Genomic DNA, 20,952 nt, shown 5'->3' with positions numbered 1-20,952 from the left:
TATGGCTGAATAGGTTTTTGTTGTAGAAAATATAACTTGGAAACAAGACGGCACTCCAGAGAGCATTTCTAATCAAGTGGAGGTGTCCAGATTCCACTGCTAGTTGGCTTTTTATTACCTGTGGTTCTCTCTGGATTGTTTTGTGGTGTCTATATTTGTATTACAAATCTAACTTCTTGATAAACTGCCTATGTATATGTTTTTTTTCTTTTTTTTGTTGTTTGTTTTTTTGGGGGGGGACATATTTTTATGAGGTTGCCTTAACTGTAAGATTTTCTGTTTAAAGGTCCAGTGTGTAGGATTTAGTGGCATCTAGCGGTGAAATTGCACTTTGCAACCATTTGAATACCGCTCGCCTCTTTCTCCCCTTCCAAGCGTGTAGGAGAAACTATGGTGGCCGCGAAAATTGCAAAAGGCCCTATCTAGACCCAGTGATTGGTTTGTTCGTTCTGGGCTACTGTAGAAACATGGCGGTGCAACATGGCGACCTCCGTGGAAGGGGAGCCGCTCCCTCTGTAGATAAAAACGGCTTATTCTAAGGTAACGAAAACACACCGACTCTTATTTTCGAGTGATTATACACTAATGAAAACATACTAATAAATATTATATTCCATTTCTGCCAATAGCTCCTCCTAAATGTTACACACTGGATCGCTAAATAGGTGTTTTATAGGCATATTTGTAAAAGTTGCTGGGTTTTTTTTTTTTTTTTTTTTTTTTTTTTTTTTTTTTTTTAAAAGAGGGCATGTTAAAATGCTTCAAGGAACTCAGCACACACATTTGTCATTTTATTATTAAATTGTATCTGTTTATATGTTTGTAGACAAGCACAACTTATTGATACATTTGACATTAATAAAGCTAATATGGTAACAATGCAATAATGCCAAGATAATGTTGGCAACAAGAGCAGGATATCATAATGTTCTGAAGAAGCACTGCCATGCCATTTTATTTCCAGTACAGACCCAATCCTTGAACAAGTTTATGTTACTACTTGTCAGATTGAGTAATTCATTAACTTTTGTGTTATCTGCAAATTTATACAGTATCTAAGAATGAGTATGTTAAATTGTAATGGAACTTAAGGTGCAAAAATAAGGATTGGGTCCTTACTGGGGAATGACAATTGTAATCTTTAATATATAATGTATATGTGTCACGTCTCAAACTATAGTTAATGCTGGATTTTATATGGTCATTTAGATTTTGTTCATATATTGTTAAAATAAATATCATGGTGTATATAAAAAAAACATGTAAAAGTTCTTTGTGTAAAAAATGTAAATGGTTAAGAGCAAGTAGAAAAGTGTAAACTGGGTAAGCAGTTGTTTTATCAGCACAAGAAAGACTAAAGCAGTCTTTTTCTGTTTTGTGTAACTACCAATCTTCATGGTTTTTAGTATTTGATAAACAGCGTTGTACTGTCTGCTGTCTGTCCCCATAAAAATCCAAATGAGAAGAGCCACTCCACTGTTTATCTTCTGTAGAGGTTTATCAAAGTTGATCAGTCTTTCAGAGTGAAAAGATATGAGATTAGTGCCATTAGTATGGGAATTAAAGCCAGAATGGCAACCCATGTCACGATGGAGATGATGCCAAATTTTCTTGCCCGTCGTGAAAACATCGCAGCTATCTCTGGATCTGTCGTCTTCTCAGCCTGTTGAAGTAAGGACAAGACGATATTTTCAACCAAGGGTTAAATCAGAAAAAGCAATATATAAATACATATTGAAACTAATATCACTGAAAATAAGCAATAATCTAGTTTCTCATTTAGTCTAGTGATTTTAAAGGACTCTCTTTACTCCTTGTATTTTGTTGAAACTGGCTTTACTTTGTCATTGCTTGGGGTCCCACAGACCTCACTGCTGCATGTGTAAAAATAATAACTGCAAAATCCACCATTTTTTAAATATTCTCTTCTGATCTTATTAAAACCTAATATGTAGAAAAGTATTGAAGGGGTAATCTTTACTCTGTCACAAATTGTGCTTGCACATTAGGTCACAAAATACAGAAATGGCCATGAAACATGTCCTTATTTGGTGTCATTACAATGTTTCATGTTTAATATATTATACAGGCTATGCAGGAACAAACATATTCCTTTTATTTGCCTAAAAGTCATTCACAGACAAAGAAAAGTACAGTATGTTAATCTACAGAGTGGTGTTACTACTGTTTGGGGTCAATTACACCACAGAGAGGTCTAACTTAGACTCTTTTGGGGATTTGGAAGGAGTAGTGCGGCGGAAAAAGACCTGTCAACACAGATCACAGATACAAAACACAATGGCAATCCATTGTATTTAACCATGTTTTACAGCTGAAGTACTGATTTCCTGTGGCAGCTTTTGAAACATGTAATCAGTTCAAAATCATGTTTCTAAGCAATTCTCATAAAAAAAGGAAAAGTCATGAAGGCTCAAGGCGATAAAACAATGATAAGTGTGTGTTTAGTGGTGTTAAAGAGAGCCTGGGGTCTCCAGGAGCCCAAACACAACATTAGGCAGGTACAAACAACATCCTTTATAAAATTATAACTGTCATGAAACTCTGTCTTCGAAAAGTAGACTTTCTCTGAAATAGTGTAGATTGAATCTGTTCACTCTGTTGTCTCTGGCCATACAGATATCCTTCCTTATTTCAATGTAAGTGAAGTGGAGGACAAAATCCACAGTCCTCATTCTGTGTAAATCTACATAGCCTCATATGAACTTGTATATAAAAACACATACAAGTTCATATGAGGCTTCAGCAGTCTGCGTTAGACAAATTAAGTGAATATCAAGTTCATATCTTAAAATGCAGATGCAGTCTTTTTAGTACAAAGTATTTCCCCTTGTGTTACTGTCCCCCAAAGAACCAGACGATAAAATACCTTGACTGAATTGATCAGAGCCTTGATTCCAATGCAGGAGATCCCACAGATGATGCTGCAGATGGCTAGTTTCCTGTGGTTCTTGTCACCGCAGCAGGAGGCAGCACCACGTCCAGTGCAGCTGATTACTTGATTGCAAGTGTTATTATTTTGTGTGTCACCTGACCCTGGAATGGTATTCAGTGGGACCACTTCATCCATCGTTACATGTGTCTGAGGTGAATTAGACATTTCTGCAAAACATAACAGCATGTTTAAGAAAGGTTTAGCTGAGTAATGTCATAATTACTAAAACCACTTAGCTACTAAACTTTAACTAAATTTGCTGAAAAGCAAAGAACAATTGTATGATTTGTCTGAGTGGCTGCTTTATGGTTTTAACTTTGTTCACACCTGATAGAATTGTTTGTTTCACCCTTTATGTAAGGCCAAACCCTGCCTAGGTAAACACTTAGCCTATATTATTATTATTATTATTAGTTATATTTATACTTTAATGTTACAAGTGTACTTGGGTATGTACTTAGGAACTTGCGTATGGTCTTTTCAGAATATTGTTCCGGCACAATGGGACAGATGACCTCAGAGTTATTTTATCTATCTACACGGGTTGCATTTGATCTTTTCTGTTCTATTCATGTTCCTGCTTACATTCTGAAAATAATAACCTGATTGCTGACGTCACCTCCATTTAACTACACAATGTCAGAGTCTCCCTCCATTACTAAACCTGAATAACGCTGTACAAGACTGGTATTATCCTGCATGCATTCTGCCAAAACACTGATACAAGAACTATTTTTTGTGACTGTACATAAAATAACAAAACTCCCACAGTTCCCATGGTTTTGTTAAGGTGTATACATATTTAAAATGTCCCTCTGTAGTAAGACTAAAATTTGAGCCCCTCTTAAACCTTGCCCACCTGTTTTTTGGACTAATAATGATAACACGCCAGAATCAGTCAAAGTATAATTCAGGTGCCAACATGGCCCAAAGGGAATATTAAGGGTTTTCATTATCTCCAATCATGTCCTTGTGAAAAATGCTGTCACTTAAGATTGCCCAGGTGGTGCTTGTTGCTGCTTTAATTTGTGCTAAAACAGAAGAATGTGTTCCCAAGTTGCTATTGTGACCTGTGTTTACTTTGTAGTTTATAAGGTTTGATGAGTTTACACTGAGCAGTTTGACCTGTTGCCAACAGAACTGGGACAGACAGAATTAAAAATATTATTATTATTATTATTATTATTATTATTATTAAAAATGTCCCTTACAAGTCTAAACATGTTCTTCAAAACATTCAGACAATATGTTCTTGCATGGGAATTTCTCTGGACTGGGTATTTCCAGCATGAAACAGAAAGTACTCTTTGAATGGCGTAACATGGGGTGCAGCTGTTAACTATACAACAACAAAAAAGCTTGAAAAACTTGTATGATCACACTTTAAAAATGTTGAAACCTCCCGCTTGGCAGGCACCGTTGTCATGGCAAAATGAAAACAAAATATAATTTATCTAATCTCTGATTTGATCAAAGAGTGGGACACCTGCATGCCATGTGTGTTTGTCACTTGAAAAAATGTGTCAGCAGAGAGTTGGACTGAGTTAATAATAGTTCATGTAATATAATGTAGCACAAGCCTGTGAATCATTTGTAGCGAGAAACTTAATGATTCTGGTCTGTGTCCTCAAATGTAAAAGTGTGGATTACTAAATGTGAGTTAGAGTTTCTGTTCTGTAATTATACACAGCTGAAAAGAAAATCTTAAAGTTGGTTCTCAAGGACAAAAAGGCACAACTTGAATAAAGACAGTGAATATAAAATTGACCAGATACTTTAAACACAATTAAACCTCATTCAAGGGTTAAATTCTTACTTTAAAGTACAAACCTTCTTTGTTTGTCCAGTGTGTTATTTACAGTCTTAATGAGATGGTGGGCAGGTGTATTGTATCCTAAACAAAATTCCAGTTTATGGTGACAGCTGCCGCATGAAGTTTCTTCCTTTAGATATGAAAGTTTCAGTGAAGATTTCCACACGTCGTCATCCAAACACCACTGCTGTCATTGTAGTAGGAGTCCGACAGACAACAGCGCCAATGCCGACTTGTTCCTGTGAAATCCCAGTGCCATATAAGTTGTTAAATGAAAGGACTGAGAGCTAGGAGTGAAACTCAGTGTGAAACTTCCACGCCCATTTACTGTGCAGGCTCCTTCCTTCTTTTCTTGCCCTCCCACACATACAAACCCTTTGTTCACTCGGTTACATTAGTTCTCATATTCTATTCCTTGTATTTGCAGGTTAGGCTTCCTCTCTCCTTCATTTGTCACAGATTCAAATACTGCACAGCATGACAGTACGACCTTTCCTCTCTTGTTTCCCACACAACATTCCTGAGGACTTGGGAAAGGTGTGTCAGCACTTGTCTCGTCTTGGGGTGAAACAGTCACAGATTCCTGCCTCACTGTTAAATTGATCTTGGAAGAGTTAACAGATCGTATGTTTTTGTCTTTCATTCAACACCTCATTAGCTTTTTGCTCAATCACTGCATCTTTATATCACTTTGGAAACATACACTCTTCTTTTGGGTCTGCTCTATGATCCAGAGATAAGAAATATTCACTCCCCCTTAACTCAGCGATTAATGACTACGTGACTGCATTTTTTCAGAGCTGACGCCACTCGCTGTACACTCTACCAGCCTCAAAGACAGCTGGATCTTTCCTCATGATAAAAAAGAGCATGAGAGCTGTGTGGCTGCTGTGGCTTTTCCATCCAATCGTTGTTGCTCAACAGACCCAGTGTCTGCATCACATCCTGTCAGGTGCATTCCTCTGTGTTTTAAGAAAGTAGAACAGGGGGAATTGACACCCAGGGAACCACAAGTACAAAGTTCTATTCACAAAATGTGTTTTTTAACTGTGGGTACATTTCAAACCACAGCGAATTGGGATCTTGATCCATTTAGTGTTGTCTCTAAATAACGACAAACTGGCCTTGTCTTGCATCAGTAAATTGCTGGTACTGCTTCAGAGTAATAATAATGTTTGGTCGTTCTCAGTTACTAGGACTGGTCAAAGCAAGTGTGGATAGATTTCTGATCTAAATGCATTGGCCCAAACAAACAACAAGATGCTCAGAGAAGGTCACAAACATCATCACAGCAGGCCCTTGACTCATGCCAACAATCATCTTTTTGATCTTCCAGCAGGAACATCCTTATTCACACGTCCAGGTTCAGGAACAGCTTCTTGCCCAGGCACATCATCTAAATGACCAATACTCATAACTCAAAAACTGTGACCCTCCTTATCACATCCCACTCTCCTGGCCTGTTCTTTACGGACAGTACAGTTTAATTTGTTTGTAATATAACAACTGTGTAACATGCAAAGAGATGAAGTGCAAGAGCTAGTACATTTGCTCACCTGAGTACACCTGCACACACCACAGGCACGGTATTCATTGTATATAACGGTATTTTAAGCAATGGTGGCAGCATGGCCCTGCAGGGATGGTAATATCAGTTGGTCCAACACTTTGGTCCAGACTGAAATATCACAATAACTATTGGATGGATTGCTGTGAAATTTGGTTCAAACATTCATGGTGCCCAAAGGATGAATTGTAATCAGTTTGGTGATCCCCTATATGTCATATAGCGCCACCATCAGGTCAACATTTCAATTTGTACAATACTTATACTGGTTTATGACCAAATACTTGAAAAATTAATGACATCCCCATCAGTCTCGCCTGTACTTAGTGTGCTGATTAGCAAATGTTAGTATGCTAGCATGCTAAACTAAGATGGTAAACATTATACCTGCCTAGTTTATTTCTATTTCTGTACTTATATTTTAGTATTTTTGATTTTGATTTTTGTGTTTTTATTTATTTTAATTTTACTTTTTCTGTTTTACTCAATCTGTGACCTGGCGCTTCTTCCTCTCCCTTACTTGTATGTGTATTTTGGTACTTTTATATTGTTATCTTTATAGTCTACTATACTTTTATACTGTTGTTTTACATCTCTGATTGACTTGGCACCTGATTGAAAACAGCTGCGATTTTGTTGGAAAACACAATGGCAATAATGCTCTGTTGAATAATGGTCGTTTTTTCTAATTTATTACCATAATATTTCTATAAATATCTGTAGTTTGGTAGGTGTAGCCATTGAAGGCCATAGTTTCTTGTACAATAAACTTAATTATAGGAGTAGTAATCCTATTATCAGTGCGTCTCTCTCTCTCTCTCTCTCTCTCCATTTATTGGGGATTTGTTGGCGTGTTTATCGAAGCTCCGCCTTAAACTCCCAATCAACCAATGAGGAGTCCCCAAACTGTGAGGCGGAAAGAAAACACGGAAGTGCTACAAAGAAAAGCACGACAGGAGAGGACGACACGTAGGCTGTGTCCAGTTTTATGGTATACTAAGCCAAAATGGACTTTAATTAAATAAATTCCGATGCATATCAGACTGCAGTTTTATTGCGTTTGTTAGTTTAGTCAGCTTCACATTGTTATTCGCTCCTAACAACCTAAATGGAGACAGCTAGAGGTGTGGTTTTGGCCACAGAGAGATATGGCAGTGCAGAGTGCTGGAAGTATTTTGGAAAGGACGGGGTGATGGAGAGGAGAAGAGATGGGAGTGAAGGTGGATCAAGAGGAAACTCTATTGTTGGAGTTTTTAAAGTAAGGATTTACATGACAGTGTTTCCATGTAGATGCATTGACTGTTCATACACTCCCCCTCAGCCTCACTTTTTAACATGTTTTTTCAGAGTGTCTTTCTGCCTCAAGGCTATCCAGAGAGTGTCAGTAACGATTACCTGCAGTACCAGCTTTGGGATACTGTGCAGGTACAATAAATGATACACCAACACTATTGAGATCATCACCATCACCCTCAGATTGAAACTCTCCATCCACACTCTTCTCTCTCTCTCAGGCTTTCTCCAGCTCTCTGTCAGGGACTCTAGCCACTCAGGCCTCTCTCAAAGGTGTCGGTGTTGGAAACCAAGAGGCAACAGTAGCTGCGGCCACAGTCACCTGGTTACTAAGAGGTGATCCCTTAAAATATACCATACATTTTCATTACTTGCATGGTGAGTGCAACTTGTAAACCAATGTTTTTCCCTGCAGATGGAACTGGCATGTTGGGAAGAATCCTCTTCGCTTGGCGGAAAGGGTAGGCTCATTTTTGTGTCTTTTTTCAGTCCAGTAAAAGTTCTGGGAGCTTTTATCCAGTTTTTCCCCTCTATTTGTGCTCCTCTTTTGACTGATGGAAATTCCTCTTTATGATCAGTTTTTCTGTCTTTGTTCCAGGAGTAAACTGGACTCTGAGGCCAAAAAATGGAGGTATGCATGGTGTACAGGCACTAAATTCTTAGTCTAGTCATTAACATGAACCCATTCGATGTACTAAGTTCTGTCTTTTAATTTTTTACCAGACTTTTTGCTGACGTTCTCAACGACATTGCCATGTTCATGGAAATATTGGCTCCATACTTTCCTGTTTGCTTCACCCTGATTGTGTGTACTGCAGGGATATTCAAGGTAAAAAACTCAAAGTTCACTCAATTTGCTATTCCTGAAGATAAATAAGAAACTAAGTAAGTGAACTTTTGAGTTTAGAACTGTATATTTTCCCAGAGTTAAGCTCAACTTATGTATTATGTAATTAAAAAAAAATTATTGATCCAATTATCAACACATTTTCATTTTAGTCTATAAAATATTTAAATTAAGGACAAATGCCAATCGTAACAAACCAGAGGCCTGAGAGAGAGGCTTAAACTAGTGGTTCCCGACACGGGGGTCGGGACTCCTCCACAGGGCCGCAAGATAAATCTTAGAGGATGTGAGTTTACAGAATTAGAAAGCAGAAAAAAAATATTTTGTTTATCTGTCAGTGTTTTTTAATTTATGAGCAAAGCCTAAATAAATTCTAATAAAATAATCTGAGAAGGCAAAACCAGTCTTTGGTCGAAGAGGCCACCACCGAGTGACGTTTGCAACCTGTGACGAGGAGCCGCAAGTAGACACTGCTTCATTTTAAGGGGTCACAAGCCAAAAAGGCCAGGAACCACTGGCCTAAACTTTGTAGCCTGATAATCAGACTGCATGGCTGTTTCATTTCACTTCATTCATTCATTATTAACACTATTTGAAACTTTGATATGAAATGGAGACAAGCAATCAAACTTAGCATTTGTAAAGATGCTATTGATTGATTATCAGAACATTCTGTTGTTGACCTACTAAACACTTAAACTCAAAGTTTTAGGGCTGCTAGGTATTGATTGATTGATTGATTGATAAATATAAGCTTACTTGGTGCTATTATGTGTGTTTTTATTTTCTTCAGTCCATTGTTGGAGTGGCAGGCGGTGCGACCAGAGCTGCTCTGACTGTTCATCAGGCTCGCAGAGACAACATGGCTGACATCTCTGCCAAAGATGGCAGTCAGGTATTTTATTGGATTTTTCGTGACCGATAACTTTTGTTTTTGTCAGGCTGTTTGAAGCAAACCACGGTGAACAGTGTGATAAATAACATTGTGCAAAGTTGTGGCGCAGAGGTCTACGTCCCGTACCCATTCATGTGGTCTTCTATTTTAATTATACCAGAGAAAAGTTGTAAATTATTAATGATAATTATAAGTGTATTATAAGTGTATAACCAAATACATGAAGAAGTACAATAGGCCTTTTTCACAGCAGATATTTTGACTTGTCATTGTAGGAAAAGCAACATTTGTTACTAATAACATTAATGTTGTTCTATTCAAGTGTCCCAGTAAGCCATGACAGTGACCACGAGCCAGCATGCTCAATACCAGGACCTTGAAACTGAAGCAGCTAAATGGAATTCAGCCATCATTCATTTTATTATTTACACCTGCGCTTTTCCTACTGTGACATGTCTTCATTAAAAAAGGCCTACGAACAGTTGTTTGCACTGTAGGTTTCAGTTTAAATTGATAACAACTCCTTATAGAAATCATCAAAACAAAGTTTCTGATGGGGCAGTGTGCTGCAAATAAGGAATTTAATTCTCATTGTCATGCCTTTTATTTCCCACAGGAAACTTTAGTGAATCTGGCTGGACTGCTGATCAGTTTAGTACTCATTCCCCTCGTCACTGATAATCCAGTGTAAGTGTTGTTACATAGAACGTATATAAATGACCATAATGATCTTACACAGGGACTTATTTGAAGAGTCTGTCATGTCTTTTACGTCATTTACCTCCATTCCCTGCTCTCTTTCTGTCCCTCAGACTGACTCTCAGCCTCTTCTTCCTCTTCACCGTCCTCCACCTCTTTGCCAACTACAAGGCTGTGCGTTCGGTTGTCATGGAAACCTTCAACGAGGCGCGGCTTTCGATCGTACTGCAGCAGTACCTGAGAGACAGACGGATCTTGAGTCCACCAGAGGCCAATTGGAGAGAACCAGTTTTCTTGGGTAAAAATCATGAATTTTTTGGACTATTTTCTGTATCCAATAGTAGCAGCGTTGAGACACAGTTGTAATATGTTAATTCTGTGCATTCAAAATTATGGCTTCTTCTGTTTTTTACAGAGTTTAGGAAAACGGTGCCAATCAAACTTGGAGTGAGGCTACAGGAGGTTGTACAAAGGTAATTTCATATACCTTTTTTTGTTGCTTATATGATGAAAAATAACACACAATAAAAGTTCAACACAGTTTAATATTAGTTTGCTTATTTGGTAGCCCAGAGGAACTGAATTTGGCTTTGAAGAAAAACAACATGTCTTACCTATTAGGAGTACGAAATGGTATGTCATCTTCCTCCACAGAACAACAGTGTGTTGTTGAGCCACATAACACACTTTGAATGTTTTTTTAAACTCAGCTGTTTTCCTCTTAGGCTGTGTATGTGTTTGTTTGGGACCAGAAGCATCAGTACATGATGAAATCAGAGCGATGTGCCAAGCTGTGTGGCTCAGCAGCAAGTTGTGCCCTTCAACTTCCAGACAACCTCCTACACAACAACAGCAGAGTGAGCCTTTATCTCCATTCATGTCTTTACTTTACAATAACAGAGGTGCTTTCTCTGCTTTACACAATACACACTTTTTTTTAAAGGTCACTGGGAAATGGTGCATGAGAGTCACAAGCTGATGGACACAATTTTCAATCCATTTCTCAAAGGTGAGCACACACAAAACTGTTTTAACCTACAAATCATCCTTTTTATCTTGTGTATTTTTACCAATAGAAACATGATTTTGCTAATATAATTTCCAGGTGTGGAAGCTGCAGGATGGGACATAAAACGAACTCTACTGGACTGGGATGAGTGGAGGGTCGAGTGGAAATCAAAAAGCAACTGAACTGTGAGACATCTGCAGCCATTTCGCATTGTTTATATCGCATTTTTTAATGTTAATTAAACAGTGACATTTTGAAGTATTCCTTGTTTGACTCGTTTTGTGTTCAAATCTCAAGTGGTATGATATAAATAGAGAAGAAAATCTATATTTGTACAGGTATATTAAGATTCAACGCTGGAGAGTCAGTGAGCAAATGTTATTAATTTATTATTTACTCTTATTTGTAAAAGACATTGCATTTGCCTGTTTACAAATGTGTCATGCAAATAAAATACGACTGACTGTCCTTCTATCGTTTATCCATAAAGGGGCGCTGTAGGGCATTTATGTGAAATTAAAACACCCACGAAGAAGAAGAAACATCCGGTGATGAAACAGTTGCGTCAAGTTAGCTAAATTTTGTAGGGTAATATCAGAAAATAAGTATTTATGACCAGTAGATATAATTAACAAATGTTGAATATTTACGTCAACAGGGTTTGATACAAGACAAGCAAAAATATACTCTATATTCTGCCGAATTATTGTAAGATTTCGGCTACGGCTTGTTACTCCAAAAGCGTTCACAAATGTCAAGAGATTATTTTCAAGTTTTGACCGGATGTTGAAGTTGTATTATTGCTACCTTGACTGGACACTCAAACAACTCTGGCAACAAAATCAGTTTGTCTAGTCGCAAATTGAACAAAATTGTGTACTAAATGGGAAGATATAAATGTGCCTACCACTGCGAAAACTCCAGCGATTCAGATGTGAAGTTTTTTAAGTGAGTATTAACAACTGGCACTCGAAAGCAGGGAATAGCTTGATTTGTGGATGGTCAAGCTAGCTAATATAAACATCAACTTGATTCACATTAGCCATTTCTTTCTTTTTCCAGCTCGTCGTAACGTTTTATCTAACATAACTGGTAATGTAAGAAAAGCCATATTTCAAAGACACTCAAGCTAACTATATTGAGTAGAGCTGAAACAAGTTAGATTAATCGATCGACAGAAAATTAATGGCACCTATTTTGAAAATCGATTCATCGTTTTAAGTAATTTTTCAAGCAACAACACCAAACATTGCCTAGTTTTAGCTTCGCATTTGCTGTTTATCATTATAAACTAAATATCTTTGGGTTATGGACTGTTTGTCAGACAAAAGATTTTCCACTGTTTTCCTAAGGTTAGATTTTATTGTGAAAATTATCGGCAGGTTAATCGATAATGAAAATCTGTTTGCAGCCCTGTAATCCAGTCTCTTTCTGGCTACATGGAGTGCAAAAGTTGAATTTTGCCAATGAGAGCTAATACCCAAAGTTACTGACTTTTAAATGGAGTTCAATGTTGTGTTTCCTTCACACAGGAAAGATTTGCACACATTAGTGTTAGGACTGTTTTAATGACTTGTCTGCTACTACAGGTTTCCCTTGTACAATCCCCGAAAACTCAAGAAATGGCTTATCAACATGAAGTGGAAGGACTGGACCCCATCTCGCTTCTCTGTGCTGTGCATCAATCATTTTGAGGAACAATACATTGACCGAACAGGCAAATGTGTGAAACTTAAAGAAAATGCAGTTCCCACCATATTTTCATCCCCTGACGACACACAGAAAAGAAAGGTTTGTATGTAGTTACTCAGCGTCATTGAGTGAAAAAAGTAGTTTCAGAACAAGACAATAAAACCCTAAACCCTTTTATAGGCCAATGCTTAATTTTAAAAAAAATCATCTTCATTTGTTTCCGATAATCCTCTAAAATAAAGATCTCATGCAATTACTGTCACTATCCCCCTGATGTAGGCTTCCATCAACCCAAGAAGTAAGAAATACAAGGTGAGGGCATACTATATTGACATTTAACTGTTAAAATTCTGTGTTTCAGTTGTCATTTGTGGTCATTTTAGCAAGCTTGTTGGTCCTTACAAAACATTGTTTGCTCAAGCTTTCATGGATTGGGGTTGAAAAAGTAGATTAACATAAATTTGGTCTTTATTCAAACTGTTCTTCACTTTAGCACAGTCGAGTCATTATACTAACTGCTTACAACCACAATCAGTACAAACGTCTTCAAACTTCAAACGCAGTATGTGTTGTTTCCCTGTATTGTGAACCCAGCCACCTGGTGTTAAAGCCTCACAGACGAGTCCAGCTCCTGCCACAGCAAAGCGAAGCGTCCAGAACAAAGAGCCCAGCCACCCAGAAGAAGAGCCTGCTGGGTATGTGCCTATAGACAGGGAAGTTTTAACGCACCACTGTTTTTATTGTATACTTGCTTTACTACCATTATGTCTTAGCAAGGTTTGTGTACATTTTTTTCCCCAGTTAATAAATCAACACATATAATCCAAAAATGTAACAGGAAAAAAGTAAAAAATGATGCATCAGTGGTAACCTTAATATACTTCACTGACCTCTGCATCACATTTGATGCTGAGAACAGTGAGACCCTGATGTTTGACCTGTATGATTATAAGAAGTAAGAATTAGGTATCTGTAGAGAAGAGTGTCCACTTCATGCTGGAAATGTGGGAGTATGTGCTGTGGCAACTTCCTCATTTTGCTTTCAAGATTTTTGCAGTACGCTGAGACGTCATCATTGCGGTCATCCCTAGTAGCCAAAGTCTCCAGGGTTTTACTGATGACGCGTAATAAGTTTGTTGACTCCTCACTAGTGGACTCCTCCAGCTGTTTCTTGCTGCGTTTTGCCAGAGGCCTGGATTCTCTGGAGGTGCTTGGCCAAGGCTCCTCTCTGAGAAGTCTGGGTGTGTACTCTGCTTCAGAGATGCTGGACTCCTCAAAGGGAGTGCATGGCTTTATCTCTTGTTCAGACATGCAGGCCTCATATGTAGGGGTGCTGCATTGGGTCTCACTGCAGAGCGGGCTGGATGGCACCTCAGTTTTGATGTAGCTGATGCCATCTGAGGTTGAATCAGAACCAGCAGCTGAAGTTTCCTGTAGAAGAAAACAAAAAAAAATCACATCAAGGAACACAATAAAGTGTTTTTAAAATGTCCGTCAAGGTCTGGTGTGAACTGAGCTTCCTACATGGCGTAGACAAGTTTTGACAACAAAAAAATATGTGATTTAGAAACCACAACAAAAAAAGACACTGTGGAAGATAATGGGAGCGTGCCATTAATAGTCAACACGTTGCAACTTGACTAACTCTGATGCTGAAAAGCAAGGCTTGATTACCAGCTCCAAACGTCCAGGGTTCACTGTGTCACTTGCTTTTTGTGTTATATGCAAATTTGTTTGGGAAGTTGCATCATTACATGACAATATCAACTGCATCCTGCATTATTACGTAATCTTGTGGCCCTGTCTTGTAAACGGGCCCTATGTCAGAATCTAGGTCCTACATCTTTATCATTTTAGTTTGTGCTGTGTTCATGTGGTGCCGTTTCCTCAACAGAGTTGTGTTTCATCAAATTACCACAAACTAACTGACAAACAGAAAACCTGGGGCCAGGTAGTATTCCAGTATAGGAGTGCTGGTTGGTTTCTGGGTCTAATTTTATATAACCACAATCTATGATGTACTTGATGGGAACTTGGAGGCAACATGAGCCAAACAGCATTTTTATTTATTTTTTTGCCAAGGGCTCCTAAACAGGGTAATCCGGCCATGCTGAATAGACACAAACAGGTACACAGGCTTCTGGAAAATGGCGACAACGCAGCAGTTAACTGTGGTTTTACTGCTCGGTAAATAAAACAGTCCACGTACCCTGAGTTCAAGGTTGGAAGCGGCCTCCTTCCTTTTTCTGTGGGGCTCTAAAAACTGCAGACGGGTCAGGATCCATTGCTGCCTCCCGGTCGTTATCGCTCCACGGCTCCCTGGATCTGCACATTTCTTGTACCGAGTGTACTGCGTCCGTAGAGACTCCCACCTCTTCTTGAGCTCCTTCTCTGGAAGTCACAGCCAGATGTGAAGCCAAGTAGCATGTTCAAATCATGTCACATACTGCATTATGAAGGGGTTAGCCCCGTTTGTTTGTTTACGTTAGCACAAGCTTGCTAGCTCTGTAAAGGGGAGCAGCTATGCTACACCGGCTGGCGAAGCAGCACGGCAGCCCGTGGCGCGCACTCCTCGCAGCCACAATGCGGGTCAGTGCTTGAGAAGATAATCTCACCTGATATCCCGAGTTTATTTTCTATCTCCCGCCACAGTTCTGTTTTCTTCACTCGGTTGGCATAAAGTTTCTCTGTAATGTCGTACAGAGCCGGCCTCTCTTGGACCATGCTGACCAGCTGATCCTCGGTTTCTTCTTTCCAGACGGACATTTCTTACCGATATGTTTGTCTTATAATTATTCAGAGCGTTTTGGCAGGCGATCTGAAAACGAGATGCGTGTGCGCAGCATGCGGTTTGTTAGCTTTGATCACCCTCCACTCGTGCACAGGGTCCGCTCCATTTCCGTGCACCTGCAAAGGCCGGGAAAACAGTTTAAATGGAGTGCACTCTGTCAGCCAGCGGCGGCAACCACGCAGTTGTCAGCTGACAAAACAAACAACAATGTCGGCCTGCAGGATAAAACCGTAGTAGCTTTCCTAGTTGACAAATAACTGTCAGCATGGACAGTAATGCTCACGATATGATTTTACGCAAGTCTGAATTACATGCATCACTTCTCGGTCCCATCGATCTCCCTCGACCTGTTTGTGTTGGCATGGGCCATGTGGTCGAGGTAGGCGTGCACGCCGCTGTCACCTGTTGAAGCGGGCCATCCGGTGTGCAGCGAATCAGAAAGCTCTCTTATCGACCACACAAATATGTGGACGTAAATACATAAGTCTACTGTCAATTCAGTTTCAGTGCATGATTCTACTGTCGCTCATATTATATAAATGAAAGAGATTTGCTTGGAAATACAGTTATGTACCTGTAATCTTAATGTTACAGTGTGTAGGCTTCTGCCTTTAAACTTTGTTATATATGTTTGTGTATTCAGTTTCATGCCTGCAAGCTTAATTTTACAAGCCCCGAGACAAAAGAAAACAGGATTTAGGAGAGAGAGGGCAGTTATCTTCTGACTAACCAGTTTCTTTAGGGCTGCTACAGTGAGACCGTTACCCAGCTACTAGATTGAATTTATTGCACTCCCTTCCAGAACCTTTGTGACTTTCTTGCATTTGTATAATTATCTGCATCAGTAGCCAGGAGGAGATGTATAAATAAGGGTTGCAAGTCATGATTATTTTCATTATCAATTAATCTGCCAATTATTCTCCCGATTTAATGGTTTTGTCTACAGTCTATGTCTGAAAGTAGTTTAAAAATGCCCTTTATAATTGTGCATTTTTACACATTTATATAGTAACTTAGTTGTGATCCTCTACTACAAGTATACTAGAGGTTGTAATGATATTGGATTAATTCACACATTTTTGGGATTTTCTGCATTAGAAACTGTGAGGAGGTAACAGTTTCACACTTTCAGACAAATCAGCAAAAGCTTTAACCTAAGTTCCTGTATTGTATTAAGTTCGTACCCATTTGGATTGTTTCCTCTTTATAATGTGTTGACCTCTTCTGGTTTTATGTTCAGAGACAAAGACCCAAAAAAGTCTGACAAATGGAGGATTATAGTAGATGAAGGGCTGATGAAGATCGAGTCATTTCCACATTTCTTCCATGGAGATTACTGTGTACCACGGGTAAGAGGTATTATCTATTACTTATTACTAATTATGCCTTGGTAACTTAGTGACGTCATTGTTTTTGTTTATTTTTAGCATAAATTATGGCAGTTATGATATGACAAGCCTTTTGTTGCCAGATGTTTACCTTCATTATTGTTATTTAATATTTATAACCAATTTGTCTATGTGTAATTTTTCACATTCACCGACAGGATATTCAGTGGGCTCCAGATGATAATGTGAGTGTAAGTAGTCGTCATGATTTTAAACCTTTAATATTTTGTCTTTTATGACTTCTATATTATGACGTGCTCTTCTGTAATTTTCAGACAGAATGTGAAGATCCTGAAAACGTGATAGAGGTAAGTTACAACATCATTACCTGAATTTATTGCAACAAACTAAAGTGGTTGGGATTATTACTGCAGTCACATTGTATTATTGCATGATATAATATTGTGATGGCAGGTGAAAGAGCCGTGGCAGTGGCTTGGTCTGGATGTCAGAGGACCGCTGCCCCAAACAGTGAACGGACACAAATACATTTTGACTGTGACAGACTACCACTCCAAGTGGGTGGAAGCTGTGCCTATGCAGTCGTGCCTCCCTTCACATGTGGCGAAGCACATCGTGGACATCATCGCCCACTTTGGATACCCGCTCAGAATCCTCTCCAGACTGCCTCATGACATAGTCCACAAGGTGAGCGCACTGGTGATTGAACTGCTCACATTATTATAGAAAGCTTAAGGAGTTATCGTAATTACCCGTTTTTGACTTATAAATAGTTTTCACATCAACATCCAAGTTGTAATCCGACATATAGAAAACCAAACTAACAAAGATGCCTCACAACAGCCAAAGTCTGCCATTGAAGGTTCATTTAAAACCAAATTGAATGGATATAGTGCTATATTGTCATCGATCCCATATGATGTGAATGCAGCATAAGATTTGTTGTTGTTGAATGCTAACAAAATAATTGTCATTTTATCTTGGTTAAAATAACCATGTGCTTGGATTTGACTATCCAGTATAATAGAAGACTCCCATGTAGCTTAGAATATGTACATAAAAACACAGGAATAAGTTTCAGCTTTTCAGAAAGACTGAAGAAAGAAACCTTCTATGATAAATTCCACCCAGATGCTAGTGGGACAGACGCTAGCAAGGAGTTGGGGTGGGACTTAAGCTCGCTACACAGTGCACATTTTGTTTTATAATAAAGTATTGGTGTAATATTGTGTCCTAATCAGCCAGTGTCTCACATAGATACACTGTGTGAATGTATCCCCATGCTAGATCAACAGAGAACTGAAAGATCAGCTGAAGGTCACCATCGCTCTTGTCGTCTATCATCAGCAGACTGGCACTGCAGATTTGATCACACAGCAGCTGATTGACAGGTCTGTACAGATTTGGTATTTATTGCTATTTGTAACATTTTGCACAATATTTTACTATCACATTATACTGCGGTAAAATGCGCGCTTTGAGGTGATTGTTATTCTCCATCTCATGCCAATCTCATCTTTTTTGTTCTGATGTTTTTCAAATTGAGACGTTCTTGTCAGATCAAAGAGACTAAAATAATTATTTGTAATGTGGACATTATGGCCCACACAGAGGCATTTCCATCCCATAGCTGAAAATTGTATCATGTAACTGTCAAGACCAGGAAAAGACACATTTAAGCTATATCACAACTGCAAATGTGAAACATCCCAGACACTATTTATTCTCATATTACTGTATCAGTATTGCTTTGATCCCAGCTCCAAATTGATGTGATGTTGGCCAGTTAGCCAGAGCAGAGAAATGGGCTCAGAGGTCAAGTGTTCGTACACAACTGGTATTGTAGCTCCGCTCAGCAGTGCACAAGTGTATCCTGTGAATTTTTCCTTTTAAACTGATAAATACTGTAAGGACACTCCTGGAACTGAAAAATTCTCTCACCATGCCTGCCTGTTAATGTTTTAGCTTTTCTAATTGCCGCTCCCCAACAGGATGGTAAGTGATCTAATAGAGGAGCATGCAGCTGATTGGGATGTCTACCTGCCTGCCAAGGTTTTCAGTCTGTGTTTCAAAGAGCATTCAAAGACTAAGGAAAGGCCCTTTTCAATGCTCTGCTGTAAGGGACTGGAGCCTGTCCAATCCCCCAGAGGACTGAATGTAAGTGGAGGTTTTGAACCTTTTGAGTTTTGATGAGTTTCTATATACTGTAAAGTGACTATTGTGTTCTTGCCTCTCTGTTCCACAGTATTCTTATTCCAAGATCCGAGAGAGTGCTTTCGTGGTTAGATAGAAGTTTATTTGGTGAGTTTAATATATTTTTGTACATACAATACTTTAATATAATATTCTTCATTTTTCTGGGGTCATGGAATTTGTGGAATATCTTGGCATTTTCATGAGGTGTTTTCAAGAAAGAGAAAGTTACTGAATTTGAAAACAATCTCAGAGAAGTTTGAGAATATTAGGGAATTTTACAAACAGGTCACTTAATAGTAACAACTTTTCTCACTTATTATTATTATTTTTCAGGTCAATTGATGTGGAAATAAAACAGAGCTTGGAGTATTTTTTGGCCATGGAAGTGCTTTGACTTTTGATAAGGATTGTCATGGAAACATGCTGAAATTCATCTGGACTTCATGGCCACAGTGGGAACGTGGTAACCCTGATAGTTTGACCAGGATGAGGACTTTGTTGACTGGACAGGCATCTCAGATGAAAGTGCAGATTTCTACAGCGTCCTCCACTCTCCCAAGGACTCAGTGTAATTTTCAACCTGTTCAATTCAAAGTTTATTTTCACTTTTACCCATTTTTTGTTCATCATCTTAGTAGAAGGCCATTTTCAGTCTTGTATCATATTTTTGGATGTAATGTTTTATTATTTTTTGTTAACATTGTACTACAATGAATTGTAATAAAAATGCTAAATGCATTGACAAACTAAATAGAGGTCTTTTACAGTCCAACATGGCCAACAGTTTAGAAAGTTTGAGTTGGCAAATTTAAGGCTGCTGTGCCTGATTGTTTGTTATTGTTTTATCCCTATAAAATGTAAGACGTCAATAAACACGCTTTAAATAAGAATTGCATTGATTACGCATGCAATATGCAAAATGAGACTACAAAAATACTCCTGCATAATCAATGTGCTTTCAAAATGAAGTAATTTGTCAGCAGTACATATTGTCAGCACCATGACTTGTTTTGAACTATTTTAATGCGTTAACACGTTAGATGCGATCATTTGTAAATACTATCTGTTATGCCTGAGTTGCATTTGCAAAGGCAATTTCAAGTTATGCAAAGACAAGCTGGAGCCGCTTTGTTTACAGATTACAGTCTTGTGGTAAAAACTACTACAGTTATTTGAAATCTTTCATACAAAATGCGTCAAACAGAACAACAGCAGAGTTTCAGGAGCTTGTGTCAGGCGACAAGTTTTCTACAATGCATCAAACGATTAAAAAACCCCAACAATTTAAAAATAGTATGACAAGTGTGTCTGCGTATGTGTGTAAGGTTTTAGGTTTTTTTTTTTTTTTTTTTTTAAACCTTTTTCTGTATCACATTTTTTGTAGCAACCGCTGATCAGCCAACCAAGCCACGTCATAAACACCCTAACAGAAAAAACAAACCCTGATCTTACACAGCTCGTGGTACCTGGCTTGATTTGTATGTCTTGGCTGCTGTCAGTTCAGCTGTCCCACTCACTGTGGTGACAGCTGCTATCAGGCTGAGAGGAAGGAAATAAGTCCTGCCACATAAAAGAAGCAGCCAGTGAAAAGAAACACCTGTTTGTTTCACCAGGGAGGAAGACATGAAGGTTTATAGTTGGTCTGATGTAGAGGCTCTGTTCAGTGCTGTTAAAAGGGCTTTGATCCTACAGAACTGTACAAAGGGACGAAGCTCCATGAGAAACCAAAATACATTTTTTGTTGAATGGTGATGGAGTATTGAGCTGCAACTTACAACTGTGTAACCCACTTAGGTCCCCTAATTTGTGAATTTCAGATTCAAACATGGGATTCAGATGTAGGAGTGG

General features: G+C 38.6%; 3 protein-coding genes and 1 long non-coding RNA gene across 8 annotated transcripts; 2 read left to right on the top strand and 2 right to left on the bottom strand.

The window, feature by feature from the left end:
- Positions 1-778: 778 nt before the first annotated feature.
- On the bottom strand, positions 779-5,311 carry LOC122868792. The gene is made up of 3 exons (XR_006376175.1): positions 4,784-5,311; positions 2,888-3,120; positions 779-1,663 (listed from the first exon to the last, which is right to left on the bottom strand). It is a non-coding gene; the product is annotated as an uncharacterized LOC122868792 (long non-coding RNA).
- Positions 5,312-7,230: 1,919 nt separating this feature from the next.
- Positions 7,231-11,337, top strand: rusf1 (RUS family member 1). The gene is made up of 14 exons (XM_044181073.1): positions 7,231-7,591; positions 7,681-7,758; positions 7,848-7,962; positions 8,042-8,087; positions 8,225-8,257; positions 8,350-8,455; positions 9,267-9,368; positions 9,985-10,055; positions 10,181-10,365; positions 10,483-10,540; positions 10,636-10,700; positions 10,793-10,924; positions 11,011-11,076; positions 11,173-11,337. The coding sequence occupies exons 1-14, from the start codon at positions 7,442-7,444 to the stop codon at positions 11,256-11,258; spliced, it is 1,293 nt and encodes a 430-aa protein (XP_044037008.1). The 5' UTR covers positions 7,231-7,441; the 3' UTR covers positions 11,259-11,337.
- Positions 11,338-11,612: 275 nt separating this feature from the next.
- On the top strand, positions 11,613-19,994 carry zgc:153292 (uncharacterized protein LOC100003014 homolog). Of its 4 annotated transcripts, none has more exons than XM_044181078.1 (12): positions 11,613-11,635; positions 12,666-12,867; positions 13,048-13,080; positions 13,363-13,463; positions 16,800-16,908; positions 17,106-17,138; positions 17,223-17,255; positions 17,362-17,595; positions 18,196-18,299; positions 18,900-19,065; positions 19,154-19,209; positions 19,438-19,994. In XM_044181078.1, exons 1-11 carry the CDS (start codon positions 11,628-11,630, stop codon positions 19,196-19,198), a joined length of 1,068 nt encoding a protein of 355 aa, XP_044037013.1. In that variant the 5' UTR covers positions 11,613-11,627; the 3' UTR covers positions 19,199-19,209; positions 19,438-19,994. The 4 variants fall into 4 exon arrangements, with proteins under 4 accessions (XP_044037013.1, XP_044037012.1, XP_044037011.1 ...); XM_044181076.1 differs by lacking the exon at positions 11,613-11,635 and adding an exon at positions 11,660-12,024 and having other exon boundaries at positions 17,106-17,132; XM_044181075.1 differs by lacking the exon at positions 11,613-11,635 and adding an exon at positions 11,661-12,024.
- Positions 13,215-16,764, bottom strand: LOC122868788. Of its 2 annotated transcripts, none has more exons than XM_044181081.1 (4): positions 15,843-16,764; positions 15,384-15,675; positions 14,978-15,159; positions 13,215-14,199 (listed from the first exon to the last, which is right to left on the bottom strand). In XM_044181081.1, the coding sequence occupies exons 2-4, from the start codon at positions 15,532-15,534 to the stop codon at positions 13,666-13,668; spliced, it is 867 nt and encodes a 288-aa protein (XP_044037016.1). In that variant the 5' UTR covers positions 15,535-15,675; positions 15,843-16,764; the 3' UTR covers positions 13,215-13,665. The 2 variants fall into 2 exon arrangements, with proteins under 2 accessions (XP_044037016.1, XP_044037014.1); XM_044181079.1 differs by having other exon boundaries at positions 15,871-16,764.
- Positions 19,995-20,952: the final 958 nt, after the last annotated feature.

This window comes from Siniperca chuatsi, linkage group LG21 (genome assembly GCF_020085105.1).
Source record: "Siniperca chuatsi isolate FFG_IHB_CAS linkage group LG21, ASM2008510v1, whole genome shotgun sequence".
NCBI lineage: Eukaryota > Metazoa > Chordata > Actinopteri > Centrarchiformes > Sinipercidae > Siniperca > Siniperca chuatsi.
The sequence above is the reverse complement of the archived record's forward strand: the minus strand, read 5'-3'. Positions and strand labels throughout refer to the sequence as shown.